This window comes from Clinocottus analis, unplaced genomic scaffold, assembly GCF_023055335.1.
Source record: "Clinocottus analis isolate CAN_PGR_092001 unplaced genomic scaffold, fCliAna1.0.p SCAF_20, whole genome shotgun sequence".
Classification (NCBI taxonomy): domain Eukaryota; kingdom Metazoa; phylum Chordata; class Actinopteri; order Perciformes; family Cottidae; genus Clinocottus; species Clinocottus analis.
In genome coordinates, this window is record NW_027175932.1 from 11,243,019 (window position 1) to 11,260,626 (window position 17,608).

Genomic DNA, 17,608 nt, shown 5'->3' on the forward strand with positions numbered 1-17,608 from the left:
TAACAAGCCGTAAAGCCATTAACGGTTAGGGCGCTGCTTTGATGGCCCAACACAAGACTTCCAACACACTTAAAAGCTACACGGGGGGCAGAGCACAAAAAGAAGAAGAAGAAAAAACGACGAGAGCCTGCCACCGTGTCCTCGGGCGTGTGTGTCCATGTCTGTGCGTGATGTCTGGTGTGTGTGTTACATTGTGTACGAGTGAGCGCCAAATCAGATGGGTCCATGTGACATGTGAGCATCCCTTATTATTCCTGCCTTACAAACCGCGCGCCCCAGAAGACACAGACTGAGAAATACAAATCTAATGAACAGCACAAGAGAAGCCAGTCAGTCTGTGTTAATAAAAGGCTTTATTGGAGACATTTTTTTTATGCCAACTCTATCCAAAAATCACGTGCTGCTGGTCAGATGTGTATAATTAGAGTTGAATAAGAAATGGCACAAAATGGGGTCAGTTGAGTTTTTTGGCGACGGCACAAATATTATTGTTCCAGTCAGACGCTGGTATAGTCATAATATACTGGGATGGAAAGCAACTCTCCCAGAGGGGCTGGAGGTAATTGATGAATTATCCTGAAAACCATCACGTCTTAAATTTAGCTAAAGTCAGTAGTGCCCCAGATACAAATAATAGAAGACTAGAATAGAAAAAGCTGTGACACAAAGAAGACAACTGATTTCCTGTCTTTGTAAAAAAAAAAAAAAAAAACATCTCACACAACCAGGAAGTCCAACTGATTCGATTAAGTGTAATCATGGGACCCCAGTTAGCCTTTTTGTCTAAATATGATAATATTTGCACAGTTCTTTTTGCATCTTATAAGTTTTGTTGATTAGTCAACTCACTGAACGCATAACAATGATATAGCGGCAGGTAATCCCGCACTCTTTGGTCAAATTTCTCATTTATTTTCAGGCCTCTGATTCTGAAAGTTGCCCAAAATAAGTGATGACAGCAAAGAAAAAAAAAAGATGGCGACAGCCAGAATGCCGAACTCTGCGCTTAATCCACAAACCAACGGGTCACATCACGGCAACTTCATCCACGTCTTATAAACAGTCTGCTCCTTTGTTATTTTTTATGTGCCCAGCTTCTGTCATGAGTGGTTTGCATAAGACGAGGGATGCTCTTTTAGAAAAAGAAAATAATTCTGACAGATGACCGACCCTCAATCACGGATCACTACCCGTTAACCATCCGGATTGGTACCTTGCATGCCGGGGTGCTGTGGTTGAAGTGCCGAGAAGCTGCAGCAGTAGGATGCACAGACAGTTCAAGACCATCATTCATCACCAGCTGCAGCGTTGGCACAAAAATGGCGCGGCTTTTTATTTTGAATATTTCTTGTAAGCGTCACACTGACAGCATTAAATCGGCCTGAATTCTCATTGTTGGTTTGCCGTTAATCGCCTACGTACACAGTTAGGTTTCTGCATTGGAAGAGATTATCACCATAAGAGAAGCAGAGGATGAGTTGTGTTTTGTCAGATTGAGGAGAACGATGGCAAAGATTGTGTGGAAGAAGGTTTGTGTGGACAACAGCGGTTTTAAGGATACAGCAGACAAAGTGAGCACACAAGTTAAGCGCGGTCGCACACAGAGGCCCCGTACCTGCGCACCAGCACAAGGCTGTCTGTAACTGTGTGTGCGTTTGAGAGGGAGTCACACTGACTCTGGTCAGCTGAGAGGACTCGAGCGGAAAAACACTCGATCCGACCCCGGCCCGCATCGCCGCCACTGTCTTTCTCTCGCTCTCTCAAGCAGTAAATCAATGGAAGGCGACCGGAGCGTTCGATCCGCCGTCCGTTGTTTTCACTTGCTTCTTTTGTGCGGCTTCATACAGGGTTTCTGTGGTTAAGGGAAGTGGTTCTTATGTGGGAGGATCACAGGTTTCAGTGGAACCACCGCCGGCTCGTGTGCACGCCATGAAAGATGAATATCGTGTCCGGCTGCCTCCTGCTTTTCAAGCTTTTGGTTCCAGCTCAATGTCCACCTGCTCCGTGCCGAGCTCAGCAAACTCAGTTTGCACTTAATGGAGCTCGACCTGAGATCATCTTGTGGATATGTAATACATGTTTACATTAACATGTTTTGACTTCCACTCGTCACCGTTATAAAACAAGATTATGACGTTTTAGAGCAACTTTTGGAGGAACTTGTCATGAAATACGATACATAAATCATGTTACCATGAAAGATGACCTCTTTGGTAATACCTCTGCGGTCATTATCAGGCCAAAATTAAATACTTTGGTTTATGACCGAATACTTTGCAAAACTAGCGCCATTCCCATCTGCCGCTGCCATTTTTTTTGTATTTGGATAATCTGTAACTGTATCTTCGGGTTTTATACCGTTGCTCGTACAAAACGAGACGTAAACAATTAAAAATGAATGTCCGTTGCATCATAATTTAAGAGTCCACATTTAGTTCCTGCTGTGTGTCCTGTCATTATCGCACATCAGCATTTTGCATATGTGATAAAACAGCATTGGTCCAATTGTGCGGTACGGTATGTACACCAGGCACCTATAGCGTGAGGGCTTTTTGCAATTATTCCATTAAAAGCGAACACACACACACACACACCCACACACACCCACACACACCCACAGCAGCAGAGCGGCTTTTTGTTGGTCATCAAGGACAAGCTGCACCACCTGTTCCAAGGCTGCAGCGCCGGCCCTTCTCCCCTCGGTCCCCGTCTCTGTCGCTACAGGAAATGAGCGGACGAATGAGCAAGACAAGAGATAATTACGGACCAAACAATAGCCGCCGTCTCTCTCTAGACGGCGACCTCTCGGCCCCGGCCCGCTCGCCAACGAGGCAGTTTGCCGCAATCTGCGTCCGCCCGGCGGACCGATCCCCAGCATGGGAGGCTTCCTACATCCGTTTTCTGTGTCTATCCCTCTCCCCTCTGCTTCCGCCGAACAAAGCCGGTTAACCTTGAGCTGCGAAACAGCTTTCTGCTGGCGTCTGAGGAGATATTAGGAAGGTGATTAAGTGAGATGGATGGTACTTTAATACCCAGACAAAAATAATGGCTCCTTCCTGTTGTTTAATCTTCAATCTTCATTACGTGGGGGAGACTCAAGAGAGTGTGGTTTTTAGCCCAAAAAAAGAAGGCTGTGCTTAACAAAGGACGCCATCAAGGATGTGTATGTACATGCTTCATCATAAAAGTATTGTAATTAAAAGTCCAGTAGGAGGGCTTGAGAATGCAGTGGGCGAGAAAAAAGATTGTTTGGAAAATGTGAAGGTAATTCTTTTTGGAGGATGATTTTCTTTGGGGTTGGATTAAAAGCATCTCACTGCAAATTTAGCCGCAGCGTCATTAGGAACACAAGAACGAAACCCCCATCTGCTGGAACTGCTGTGATTTCCCGTTTTGCTGATGAGTTACACAGACTTATGGACTGAGCTCGTCCCCATGACCTTGGAGCCCCGGAAACCCTTTCAAAAGTTACTATTTCCAAAAAACCAAGACAAATAAGAAGAAAAGAAGTCGACTTTAACTCGGACAAAGTTAGCTTTTTGGAGAAAACCCGAAAGTTTTCCGGTAAACATCAGCCGCCCCAGAAGGTTCACGGCTTGTTTGCGAGCAGTTGGACAACAAAGTTTAAGTGGCGTTATGAGAGTTGACCTCTGACCCTCCTATTGTGGGATGAGAAACACACCGATGCAGTTACAAAAATGGGTTTTTCAAGCGGCACAGGTTTGATTCTTCCTCTTGTGGTGGATGCGGCGTCCTTGAGCAAACCTCCCATCTTCCAGAGGCGCTGTTCCAAAGCTGACCCCGTGCGCTGACCTCCCGGTGGAGAGCGGCGAGCCGACATGAAATTCCTCCTTTGGGTGATCAATACCGGCGCGGAAAGAAAAAAAAAAAAACCATCAACAGGCGGTAGATGCAGCCTCGGCTATTCGCTCCCGCAGCACACGGAGGTCAGAACACGGGGTCAGCCGAGGAGCAGCGCTCTCGGAGCGGACAGGGATTCGCCGCGTTGCTCAAGGACACTTCAGCAGGGAGAAGTGAGCCGGGTTCCTGCCGTCCAATCTCGGGGCGGCCGCTCACCACAGCACCCCGCCGCTCCCAAAGGATCCCAAACGAATCACGCCAATGCCAAAGCGCACCACAAGCGAGGCCGGCGTCTGCAATTTGGGAGACACGAGGTCTCTCTTTAATGACGAGTGCAAAGCGCCGTTTGAGATGAGAGGAAAATTCCCGCTGAAATTTTGAAACAGACAAAAGTGCGTTTGATTTATTTGTTGTTGTTGTCCTGTCTCGGTCTGCATCAGCAGTTAAAAGAAGAAGAAGAAGAAAAAGGTTGTCTATGTACATGTAAATTCACATGAAAGTTAAATCAAAGCCCAGTATGCACACAGAGCGTCAAAGTAGCAGCAGAAACAAAATAAAAACAGGAAGGAGTTGTATTCTATTCACACTCTCATTAAAAACCAACAAAACAACAGCAAACAGCCACAAGACAGAGTTTCCACGTTAAGCGCATCACAAAAAGATGGCTAAAGTTGTCATATATTTTTGCTCCCTGTTAACACCCGGCCCCTTGGTACCGTTCCCAAGGTTCTTTTCTTTCGCTGACATTCAGCCAGTTGTCTGCGGCCGCTTAATGATTGACTGCAAACAGACGGACTGTCAATGCGACAAACAGCACATGCAGATGAAAGGGGTCCCGCTGCGTCGGGCCCGTATTTATGTGCGCATGCATAAGCATCCGTTTGCATCTGTTTTCCGTCCGTGTGTGGTGTGTGGTGTGTGTGTGTGTGTGTGGGGTGTGTGTGCGTGAACTGGCTGGAGCCTTGACTATAGGAGCCTTGTGTACAATAGAGGCTGCAGCAGCAACAGAAACAATCCTTTTAATCTGGTGCATCTTTCGCGGCGTCTCAGTCTGATGTCCGACTGCACAAAGAAAGGTTAGGGAGGGCTCAGCTGTGGTGGGCGGAACAAACAACTGGGGTTATATCTCTCTATCTCTCTCTCTCTCTCTCTCTCCTCCTCCTCCTCTCTCTCTGTGTCTCTCTCTCTCTCTCTCTCCTCCTCTCTCTCTCTCCTACTCTCTCTCTGTGTCTCTCTCTCTATCAGCGAGGCTTCAGGGTCTGCTTTGGCGTACAGTTACGGTCAGTGTGCCCGCCATCAAAGCTTCTGAGTTTGCCAATAGTGTGTGTGTGCGTGTTTGTGCATATGTGTGTGTGTGTGCACCCCATCTTTTGGTGTAAAAGGAAAATGAATGATGGAGGAGGTGGGGGGGAGAACGTTAAGCGACTTGCTTAAAAAGTTCCTTCAATCCGTCACTCTCCTCCATCCTCTCCCCGTTTCTTCCCGATCTATTGATCTGTGCCCTTGTCGGATCTCTTCTCCAAATCTGTGATATTAGCTGCCAGCCTGAACATTTTTACAATAATTTCTGCTCCCAAATCAGTCCCGGCCCCAAAGCCATGCCTACCAACTAGCGCTACACGCTGCCTAATCGAGCTCGTCCTCCTGAGCTCAATACAGTTTATCAGCAAGAGAGACAAGGGGGAGCGACGAGGAAAGGGAGAAAATAAGGAATTGAAGGAGAATAGAGGGAGGAGGAAGAGGAGGAGGAGGGAGGGAGGGAGGGGGTCAGCGGAGGTAGAGAAAGACGAGATGAATGCAGCCCCTGTTTCCTTCCCACTGTCTCAAACAAGGCCTGGGTAAACAGGAAGTACAGCTGCGCTCTGTCTCTGTCCCTGGGACTCTGTTTTTCACTCTCTCTGCTCCCACACCTCCCTCTTCAGTCCAGGACTACGCTGTTTCTGTATCCGCTGCATCAACAGGTGAGAGTTATATTGGACTGGAGTTCATGGGAAAAGAAGCGTAAATAGGGGAGAGAAAGAAAAAAAGACGACAAAAGTGAGACACGCGGACAAACAGTTGACAAATGTCGCCTGGAATACCCCGCTGCCGCCTCGCCGCGCTGTGGAGAGTCATGATGGTTGGCAATCTAGACACGCAGTTCCCCTCAGTGGGCCCTAATCCCCCTATTTCTTTAAGAGAGAGAGGGAGCAGAGCGGAGGAGAAAGGAGGCATTGTGGCTCGAGACAGTGCAGTAAAAAGAGGAGCGTACAGTACCAAATTGAGGTCGCAGCAAGACAATGGCTGCCCTTCACTGGCTCATTCACACACGGTCTCCACACAGCTCTATCAAACGCCTCTTTCTTTTCTTCCTCCCCTCCTCTGTTCTGTTCTTTCTCTTTCTCTCTCTCACGTCCGCCTTTCTTCTCCCTCATCACAGAGGGACGGGGGATAATGAAACCCCGGCTCACCCAGGCTGCTCTGGGGCCCGATTCAGAGCTCTCTCTTTCTCTCTCTCCCTCTCCCTCTCTCTCCTCAACGAGCACCTCCTCATCATCCTCTGTTCAACGCCCCGACTCCTGCTCCTCCCACCGCTTTTGTTTTAGTGGGGATAGTTCAACAGGAAGTGGTTTGTTTCGGGAACAGGACCTCGTCGTGTGTGCGACGTTCACCTCGACGTCTTTCACACAGTTTCCTGCAACACAGCGAGGTATCCGTGCAGAAAGGTGACTCAATTCAAAGGAAAATGACGCATAATTTGGTCAGAATTGGGGGAAAACAAACATGAGTGGGTGGGTGGGAGCCTTGCTTCTTCAGGTACCGGCGAGACAGAACATCCAGCGACAGATTAATGCATTTGAAGCTTAGACATCAAAATACTGCACAATGCTTCATAAGAGCTCTCACGGCTCTGTGGCGCTATCACAGAGGGAATGAGCGGCCTGAATGCGGCCTTCAGGGATTTGATCGCTCCCTAAGCTTCTCCCTGTGCGACTCAGATGTTACTCAGTGTCGTGTTTTGGATGCCTGGGTCGCGTAAAGGAGCGCTGAGGTGAGAGGACTGCTCGTTGCTGTCGTTTGGCATCACCACGCGTGGACCCAGGAGTAAAGGAGCCGCTAACACCAGCTGGACACGAGGCAGTCCGTCAGAGTCCATGCAGCTCCTCCTCGAGCCACAGACGTATTCAAACATCGTGTTGGGACCGGGTCTTGGTCTTCGGGGACTAAGACACGGTCCCAACACGACATAACCAACGTGTCTTTTATCAACTCCGGCTCTCAAATGTCAGTCAAGCCGAACAAAAGAAACATCCACCCTCAGGCTTTCACCTCGCTCGACGAAACATGTCACAAAATAATAAAGGAAAATTTAAAAAAATTACATAAAAGTTGCATCATAGTTTATTTCTGCTCACTAAAAAATGAAAATTAATTCAGAAATGTCGTATTGAGGTTAAAAATCGAAGTAATTTGATCAAAGTGTTTATGATTCAGTTGGTTACGGATGGAAGATGATCTGTGTATGAAGATTTGATTCATACTTACTAATCAAATTAACAAGATGTTAGGATATAACGGCTGTAGTGAGTTTTCCGTGCTCGCTTCATATTTGATCCATTTCATGAACAAGAGGACAAAGAGACTTTTTCTCCAGATGTGTTGTGTTTGTGGACGTGTGAAGTGTACATGATGTGTGCAGGGCTCCTACTGTGTGACCGGTTCATACAGCTGACGAGGGATGGGAATTATTTTTCCTGGATTTCCCTCATGCGTCAAGTCAGAGACAAAGCATCCAGAAGGCTTTGCAATACTAACATAGGTATGTCAAACACACTCCTTTTTTTGCAGGGTTTTCATACTTTTTTTTAACTCCGATTCAGCTGTGGTGAAAGAAAGCTTCACCCTGACATAGAGCTGGCTCTGTGTTTCTAAAGGATAGACAGATGTCTCATTCACTAAGTCACATATCGTATGGAAGGCTTATAACGAAGAAAAGGACCCATGAACAGTCAAATTATCTTCCCTTTATGCCAATGAATGGGCCCTGTGGAATTCACTGTTTCACACAAGAGACAAAAATCTGCAGAAAAAAGTTATGAAGAGGGCAGAAGCACCTTCGGGCTATTCGGGTCACAAAGGCTGATGATCCACAAACCTAATTTGGCTTGGCAAACCTAATCGTTTCAAATTGATCGAATACAGGGTCTATTGGTGGCCTTTAACTGCTTTACTGCGAGACAAGGGGGGAACAGGGATTGGCATTGTTATTCAAACCACCGAAAAATTGTTGTCTTCCAATCATATTTAAGCAGAAGGACGTCACTCGCCCGCAGGGTCGAGCGCGTGATGATGTTAAGGTGACCATTATTGTCCCGCTGAAAAGATAGAAGACGAAGAAGAAGAAGACTGCTCGAATGTTCCTTTGATGGTCAAGTGCTCTTCAGTGGGAGGCAATCACATCGCACACACTGTACACACACACACACACACACACACACAATGGTACGCGAAGATCGACCTGCACAAACACACCAACGCAAGCATATGGAGAGGAACCTGCAGATGTGTGCACTCACATCACGCACCCGGAGTCAAGTGGAGAGGAAAAAACATGTGAGCGAGAATATATGTAGAGTGTAGACAATGCATACTAATGAGAGGAGAGGGTGGACCGGACCAAAGGTCAGGGGTCAAAGGCCGCACCTTGTATGTGCTGTCTTTTAATATCCAAGGCTGTTGACTGGAGAAAAATAAACACAATTTCCATTAGAGTCACAAGGGAGAAGTCACATAGCAACACACTGACATCTCCTCTGTGTGATTACAGTACATTACCGTGCAGCCGCATCTTGTCCTGTATAGAACCGAACAGATGGACATATTGTACACTTTTGTGATTTGAAGGAATTTTGACAGTCGTGGGAAAACGTCAAGTCATGTTTTTTTTTGTTGTTTTTTTCCATCTCATAATCACAGCACAGATCTGCCTTTAAGGGGCATTTGAAAATCTGTGCATGACACCCTGTTCCCTAGCGGGGGTCCAGACCGAAAGCAGGAACAAGGCGTTGTTGTTGGGAGCGTGTCGCGAGACATGGCGTTTGACTTTAGGAAGTCCAGCGTCAGTTACCCGACACGCGATGGCTTCCCAGACAGCTTTACTGCTTTGACACAAGATTTACAAACCTCTGTTTTTACACGCTATCTATCATTTGACAGTGAGGAGCGCGAGGTAAACGACGGAAATGTGTTGGAAATGGTATAAAATAATGCAACAGCACCGCGTGCTGTCATGCGCGTGATCGGCCGGCGCAGAGCCTCGCTAGATGATGATGTGCTGCATGAAAAGGTCAACGTATTCACAAGTTCGTCAATACAGCACGATGTGCGTTTAGTAAAAGATGGTCCTATTAGGAGTAGATGTGCTTTTAGAGCTCCGATGTGTAAGCAGAAAAAGAAAAGGGCTAAAGTAATCACACTGCCTTACATAATCATAATGTGATTTCCAAATATTGGAGGATTTTTTGCAACCAGACGTTCCCCGATGGAGGATTCTCTTAAGACTCGTATATGTCTTGCAGCCAAAGATATTGGTTTAAGTCATGACTTTAACAGACACGTCGTACTCTGATTAACTTCCATACCAACGTTGTTTTGACAGGAAAGTGTTGCGTAATGACGAATAAATGAACGCACAAAACCTGCACGCTTTCCTCACTTCTAAGAGAAAAACTTTGAAAAGCCAGTGGTGATGTGAAGGTTGGTATTAAGTGGGCAAAACAGTCAGTGCCGCGCGCTTATTTTTCTGTCACTGCCATTGCGCACTGCCGTTCAAACGACACGCACCACGGCAGAACTGTCATGACAGGAAGCGGGCCCGGACCACGGAGGCGGCGAAATGACAGGTCGGAGCGAAGCAGACAACAGGTGGAGGGAAGGGGGCGAAGCGGCGCGCTAATGGAGCCATTGTGGGCGCCGTCAGAGAGGTGACGCTCCGTGGCCCCGCGGGGAGCAGACGGCGGGCCTGACCTCCACATCGTACGCGCAGCGCAGCCGCTCTCACGCTGTAATTACCTGTCGCTCGCCGCGAGCGGCCGGGCGGGCGGGCGGGCGTCTGGAAGGATCGTGGTGAGAGGCGGCCGCTTGCACTTGACCCGACCTGCAAACCAACCCCGTGTTTGCCGTGGAAAAACAGAAAGAAAATGCAAACACCTAGCGGAGAGAGACCCGGACTCCCTTGGCCCTCTGCTTCTCCGCCTCCGTGTGATTACCTGTGGGCCCGTGGAGGGGCGGGGACCGTTGTGCGTGGCCCGCGCAGCGCTCGGTTGGATGTGGGACGGATGCGCACTCGGCGACCTCTCTGATTGGGGTTAACAGCAGCCTCATTTGCATGAGGAGACGGGGCTTTCATTAGCTGCAGGAGCGAGACCTCAGGTGCAGAACGCACACAATTATTTAACCTTTCAAACGACAGCAGGTTCTCTTGTGTTGTTTGTATTAAGGAAAAAAAAGAATAATACAAAATATCAACACATTTACGGTCAGGGCTGAACTTTTACCGGCCAAAATATGTCCCAAAATACGAGAACATTAAGAAACAATCGCCTCCATATTTAATATTCTTCTTCTTTGTCTATTCTGTACACGTGCAATCTATTACGTGTGTGTTTGCCGTTGCTCTTCCTGAGGTTTCTCTTCCATTTCTCCCCCCCGTTAAAGCGTTTTTCTCTCTCTCTTTTTGGGCTCCATCTGATTTCAGGGTCTAAAGACAGAGGGTGCCGTATGCTGTACAGATTGTAAAGCCCCCCCAGAGGCAAATTTGTGATTTGTGATTTTGAGCCGTATAAATAGTTAAATAAAATGACTATCTGTGGTTTGGTTCATGGTCCATGGGGAAATATTCAATTTTCAGAATAAACGCTCGCACGTGTTTGCCAACCAGTTCTGGCAGGAAAATGACTTTGCCTCGTATGGTCAAGTAAAATCTGGTATGGTGAAGAAAACCTCAAAAACCTCTCATGGAGTAGAGACATTTAGCAGAAGCGAAAGCAGAGAGCTTAGCACATTTAACACGCATCCATGAAAATAATGATAATCCAGAACAAATTGTTTTTTCCCCCTTTTGCCAGCATGTCTTCTAGCAGCTAGCATGAGCACAAACTAGTGCTGACACACAGCAGGTCTGGTCAACGGTCCGGCTCTAAAGGGGAACTTTCTTTATTTACTACGTAATCTGAACGTTTACACAATCTCACGGACACAGGCATGTGCACACACACGTGCACACACACGTACACACACACACACACAATATACAACTGAAGACAGCTCGGTGCAGATCTGAAACAGAGTCACACAACAAAGTGGACACTTCACTCAGTGACACCTACAAAAGTCTGTGTGTGTCTCTCTCTCCCTCTCTTTATCTCTCTCTCTCTTTCACACACACACACACAAATAGTCACACGCACACACACACACCGTGACACACACTGTCCTGTGCTGTCATGTATAATTCAGCATGTGGCCAGGCGGGCAGATGCCTCATCCCCAGGGGGTCCCATCATGCCTTTGCTAGGATGAAACATTTAACAGCACAGGACAAAATGGAACACGCTCGACAAATAAACAGGAAGGGTTTCTGGAAGAACACACACACACACACACACACACACACACATACACACACTCACAGTCTCACTCTCACATGGCTGCTTTAAAACAAACATAACCTTTCACACATGCAGAGCTGGATTAAGAATTCTCAAGATTTAGAAGAGGAACTTATTGTGTTCTTTTTTTAAATTTGAAACACATGACATTTGTACATTTTGGTTTATGTTTTGCACAAAAGCAACTTTTGTCATCATGACCTCCAAGCCCCAATGCACGCGCGCACAAACACACACGCACACAAACACACACGCACACGCACACGCACACGCACACACACAAAGGGCGAGGAGAAAACACAGGTTCTCATTTTAAGGCTCCGAAAACAAATGGCCACTTCGTTGAGCATTCTCACACGCACGCACGCGCGCGCACACAAACACACACACACACACACACACACACACGCCAGAAGTGGGTCGTTAAATGAGTCACCCAACAACTGTAAGAGTGCTTTTACAGCAGCCGCCTAAGTGAATAACTGTAGAGAAACGACGATATGGTCGCATAATATCAATATCGTTCCATATTCAGCACATGATGGGGCAAAGAGGGAGTGTGTGTGTGTATATGTGTGTGTATGTATGTGTGTGTGTATGTGTGTGTATGCTCAGAGGCTTCTGTATGAACGGATGCCTGTGCTTGATGAAGTAAAAAGGGGAAGAAGCTCAGTAAGTGTGAGCAGATGCCGGTGCTTTGAGTGTGTGTGTGTGTGTGTGTGTGTGTGTGTGTGTGTGTGTGTGTGTGTGTGTGTGTGTGTGTGTGTGTGTGTGTGTTTAAGAGAGAGAGAGAGAGAAGGCCTGGAGCGAGGCCCGGCTGGCTGTAGACTGAATATTGATGTGCTGTAACCTTGACACGAGGAGCTGCTGGTCCTCCGATGACAAGCAGACAGGGAGTCCTACCTGATGTAACACACTGAGGCATGCCTCCTCTCTCCACCTGCTGTCTCCTCTCCTCCCCTCTAATCTAAACTTTGTTTCCTCCTCGCACATGTTCTCCTCTGCCCTCCTCTTCACCCCTTCCCTCGCCGTAACCCTTCTCCCCCTCGCGTCTCCCCTCGTTCTCAAAGCTCGTTCTTTTCCACGCCGGCCCCGTCTTCTCCAATCCAACGTTGCCTCCTCGTGCTCAAACGCTCCTTCTTCTTCATGTAACCTATGTCCTCCACCTGTCTGCTTGTCTCATTCGGTTCTCTCCGCTCCCCCTGTTCTCCCTTCAACCTCTTCCTCCACCTCCATCCCCCCTTTCCTCCCTTCACCGTCCCCTCTCCACTCGTCTCCTCTCCTTCTGATTATCATAATCATTATTGCCATTAACCTCCCATTCTTCTGCCTCCTTTTTGGCGGTGTGAGATTCAGGCTGTACAGCTCTCTCTTTCTCTCTCTCTCTCTCTCCCTCCCTCTCTCTCTCTCTCTTTTCCTCTCTCTACCCCCCTTCTTCCTCTCTCAGCTCACTGCCAGGCTACCACAGCCCAAACTGTTCAGCTGCAACTGTTCCAAGCCCAATAATTACAGCTTGTCAGAAAGAATTAATTTTCTCATTTCTCATAAAGACGTGTAAAAAAAATTACCATGTTATTATAACGCCGCCACTCTCTGGAGGCACCAACGAAAACCAAATTTAATTTTGGAAATTCTTCCCTCGCACATTAAATTAAACACATAAATAAGAGTTTAGGAATTGAGGGTGGGGGCGGGGGGTTGTTGGTAGGGGGCGGGAGGGGGGGAGCATATGTTCGTTAGGCCGGCCCCGGCTCTGGGTAATGGCCGTCGTAATGTTTTGATGGGCCAGGCGATTGGTAAGCACCGATACATTTGCATGATCACCGTCGCGGCGGGCAAGCGAGCTGCCAATTAGCTCTCACACGGCTCTGGACAAGGCTGGGAGAGAGAGAGAGAGAGAGAGAGAGGGAGGGAGAGAGAGAGAGGGGCCGGGGGTCTGTTTGGGCAGTAGAAATACACGGCCAGATATGGAAGGGAGCTAATTAACAAGCACGTATGCTGAATAGCATATTTACTGCACTGCAGGGAGATGCTTTGTGTGAGATTGGTGGCTCAGGATCAGTTACTTTTAAGAAAATGTGTATCGCCTACAGTAAAGCGGGGCTGTCGCTTCAATGGCGCAAATACATGGGGGGACAAAAAAAAAGTTTAAAAAAGAGATGGCGACTGATCTCGCATGGCGGTGCAGTAAATTCGGCTCAATGAGCCGATGTGTGTTTATTATTTTTGTGCAACAATTCTATTAAGGCTGTTTTTTTTGTTTTTTTTTGCTCATTTTGTTCTGCCAAGGCTCAACAGGCAAATGCTTTGGCCGAGTGCTGTTAGGGGGCACTGGTCTGCATAACTTTACAGGAAACTGGATTCACTTTTACGATCAGGAGCTAGCCTCTCGTAACGGAGGAGAAGAACACGGCCCCTTCTTTCTTTTTCACCCCTTCAAGAAGACGGCAGGAATCTGATCGCCAACACACACGACAGCGACATTAAACCACTGGAAACGCTTTTCAAACCTTTTGTACCCCAAACGTTGCTCGCGGGATGGCAAAGCACAGGATGACGAAAGAAAAAGCAACCGAAACTAAGCTTAAAATTGGGATATTTCGTTTCATCAAAAACATTTCATTGGACAAGTTTTTGCCCCGAATAAAGCGTTTATTCTTACTAGAATCAACAGTCAACAACATAACAATCTGCGCCTCTCAGTGCAACCAGGAAGCCGTGAATAACTCTACGGTCACGGGACTGACATCCTGAGAAACTCGGACTGAGCTGCAGGCGGCTCAGAGCATCGGGGAGAACCGGAGAGTTTGTAAGTAGAGGTTGTAAAAACGTGAATAGAGCCTCCATTTATTTTTTCACGACATTGGTAACACAAAAATGTTGGGTGTATGGATGCCATTCTTTCCCAATGTTTGTAAAATACATCGGCAAAGAAACTCAACTTTTCTTTTTAAAAAATGATTTATGGCATTGTAACTGTTATTCTGCACAAATAACATTTGTAGTTTTCTCTGCTGCTGGCCATGCCTGTGCAGGACTTATACATCGCAGTGAAAACCAAGGCCGCGGAGAGAAGAGTGCTCAAGGGATCGACAAAGAACTGCGACATGCAGTCATGCAAAGAATCCCAGCCAGTTCCCAACAAAACACAAAACCGTACGTTAGAGTGACAAAGTGGCCGCGGTGATTATGACGGGAGACGAGGAGGAAGACAGTAGACGTTATTAGAGAGCGACATCAGGCTTCAACATGAGAGATTATTGTTGTTTTAACACATTCACCACAATCATTCCTTAAGAACGTTGAAGAAAATGGCGTTTGCGTTGCTCACGAGTGCATTTCCGCTCTGTGTGTTCTCTACTGAGTGACTCCAATATTACACAAACATAAAGTTTGTACAGTCCTGTCAGCTCTTGGTAAACCCCGGGCACCACACCGCTACATCCATCATATGTCGGCGGGAATGACATCGTGACGATTTTCCCGCGTACGGACACTCGCTTGTGAGATGTTGTGATTTTGGTCGGATCATGTGACAGGACAGCAGGTCACCGGCCTTCGAGCTTAGAAAGAAATAAGCGGCGACATCTCGTGTTGCACGAGTGGAGGAGGTTGTTTGACGCACACGTGATGAGGCAAATTAAAGAACAAGTTAAAGAATAAATTAAAGAAACTGATTCAAATGTCAATCTGTGATCCATGCAACTAAAACAGTGCAGATGATAATCCTAATGCAAACTTCAAATGAAGGTACTGCGACGACCTTTCACATGATGGAGGTGTTTATCGGGGTTCCTTCTTGAACGATGCAGGGATTTGATGTCTGCAGATGAATAATAACCACCTGGTTCTCTCATCATTTCTCCTGTGAGGAAGCTCCATAAGAACCGGCTCTGCATTCCTCCATTACAACTTATTATTATATGTTTGATGTAAACTTTCATTTTTTGATGCAAATAACTCAACTTTCTTTGGCTCCTGCTGTGCTTCATTTACGTCATCTTTTTTTCCCCAATCCTGCTCTCATCCAGAAATACGGTAAGTGAATTTACATCCCAGCAAAACGCAGTAGAACTCAAACTTACAGCCGTGAAAAAGCGGTCAGAGAGCGTGCTGTTTGATGGGTCGATATGTAATAATTTAAAAAGGGAAAAGGTGGGACGACAGGTGAGCCGTACTGACTCATCGCTCCATCGCAGCAAATAGAGGCAAAACTCCTCAAAGAGGAAAGTCGGATGGAACGGATGCAGAAGACCGGCCCCTCTCGCTCCCACAACAAAACAAACTCACCCAAACACAGATGAGCGGGGTGTCCCCTCCAACTCTCTGGCACGGCTCAGACACAGGGACTTTCCCCGCCTGCAGCGCAGGACAAACACACACACACAAACATTCCTAGTGACACACACAGAAAAAGGTCACCCCTGACACGCACACACACACACACACACACGCAGTGTGCAGATCCGTGGCTGATCTGACAGAGCTGCGACAAACATTCATACATCCATACACACACACGCACACACACACACACACACACGGGCCACGGTCAGTGCAACCAGTGCCAGCTAAATCTCCTCAGCGGAGCAGTGAAGGGGCCGCAATCTGTGATCGTGACACTGCCTCGACACGTGCTGTCTGGACTTGTCCACACACAAACACACAAAGAGCGAGCAGACAGTATCAGCTGAGCCTCTATTTCATGGTCATTTGCCTCGGATCTGGGTTTGCTCTCGCTGCCCTCCTCTGACTTGGGGCGTTGTTCTCGACAGCGAGCGTCGTCATCGCAGCTGAGCGCGCCTCCGGACGCTTTTTTTTTTTTTTTTTTTTTTTTACTGACGCGCCGCAACGCTTGACCGAAATTCAACAGTCAAATTTGAAAAGCAAAAGTTTTTCGTCAAAGTTCCCCAGTGAGAAGTGGCTCTTGTGGTTAAAAGAGCGGCCAGCTGCCGGCCGAAAGACAAAAAAAAACAATCTTCCGGTGCAAGGACTATGTTCAGAAGGACTCAATATGGTCCATCCATGCTCTTTGAGCGTCCCACACCAGAGGCAGCTGGTGACTCAAACAATTGGGGAAGACAGGAGGAAAAACCAAAGCCAAGGCCTCATGTTTCTTCACACCAGCTGCCTACTTGTCTTTACTTTCTTACGTTCAAAGCAAAACCAAGCAGTCAGAGTGGGAATGTGTGCTGTGAGCATGAGTCACGAGACGACTGCCGTTAGCTTACCGGTGCTTCAGTGCTGCTATAACGAGCTAACACAGGTAGCTAGCTACTGCACCGCAAAAAAAAAAAGGGAAACGTAAATCTGAAAACAATCATTTTAGACTATGTTGAAAAGGTCTAAATAAAACATTGTAATGTTTAGAAGTAGTACTTCGGTCGTGGTTTATTTTTAATCGATTCCTCTTTTTTATGATTAGCTCTCTGTCTTGTCTCTCAATACTAGAAGAGAGCAACTTCCTCTGTTCCACGATTATATGCATTTACTTTCGTTATTTAAGGGGATAATTTCTCCTTCAACTTCTCCATGACCTGTTTGAGTACTTGAATGTTTCTCTGTGACCTCGCAGAAAGTTTTGCAGCAACCTCCAGAGAGCGTCCATACATGTGCTGCATGACAATGACATGAATGCATCTTGGATTTATTTCCAGTGAATTCTCCCTTTCCCCTCAGATTGAAACTCATAGCTGCTCTGCATTACGTGGTCTCCACTGACGCTGTAGATACTGTTGATGTGTGATGAATGTATCTTAACCGTCTTTTGACTGTCAAATCGTGTGTAAAAATACAAATACCCGCCAGAGAGACAAACAAAAGTATGAAAGGGTTTAGCTGCTTTTGAGTGGGTTATATTTAGTACCAGTGACTGTAAACCTACAGCAACTTCCTTCAGCAGTTATAAAATACAGAGTGAGAGGAGAACGGCAGCTCTTACCAGCAACTTGACCGGACGACCCAGAGAGAGAAATGTCCTGATGTAATCAGCCGCTGCGTCCAGTGTTCCCCTTCACTCCTGGACACAAAGAGGGACAAGAGGCAGCGCGTTTATAGCAGTGCAACATGACTGCCAACTAGATGCAGGTGATCAGACG

At 47.1% G+C, this 17,608-nt stretch overlaps 1 protein-coding gene across 9 annotated transcripts in view; it reads right to left on the reverse strand.

Moving 5' to 3' along the window:
• sox5 (SRY-box transcription factor 5) overlaps positions 1-17,608 on the reverse strand; it is a 202,307-nt gene that overhangs the window by 114,759 nt on the left and 69,940 nt on the right. For all 9 annotated transcript variants that reach the window (XM_068586176.1, XM_068586185.1, XM_068586184.1 and 6 more), the window contains one exon: positions 17,452-17,529. In XM_068586176.1, the coding sequence (XP_068442277.1) occupies positions 17,452-17,529 (78 nt within the window). The remainder of the gene's footprint in view (positions 1-17,451; positions 17,530-17,608) is intronic.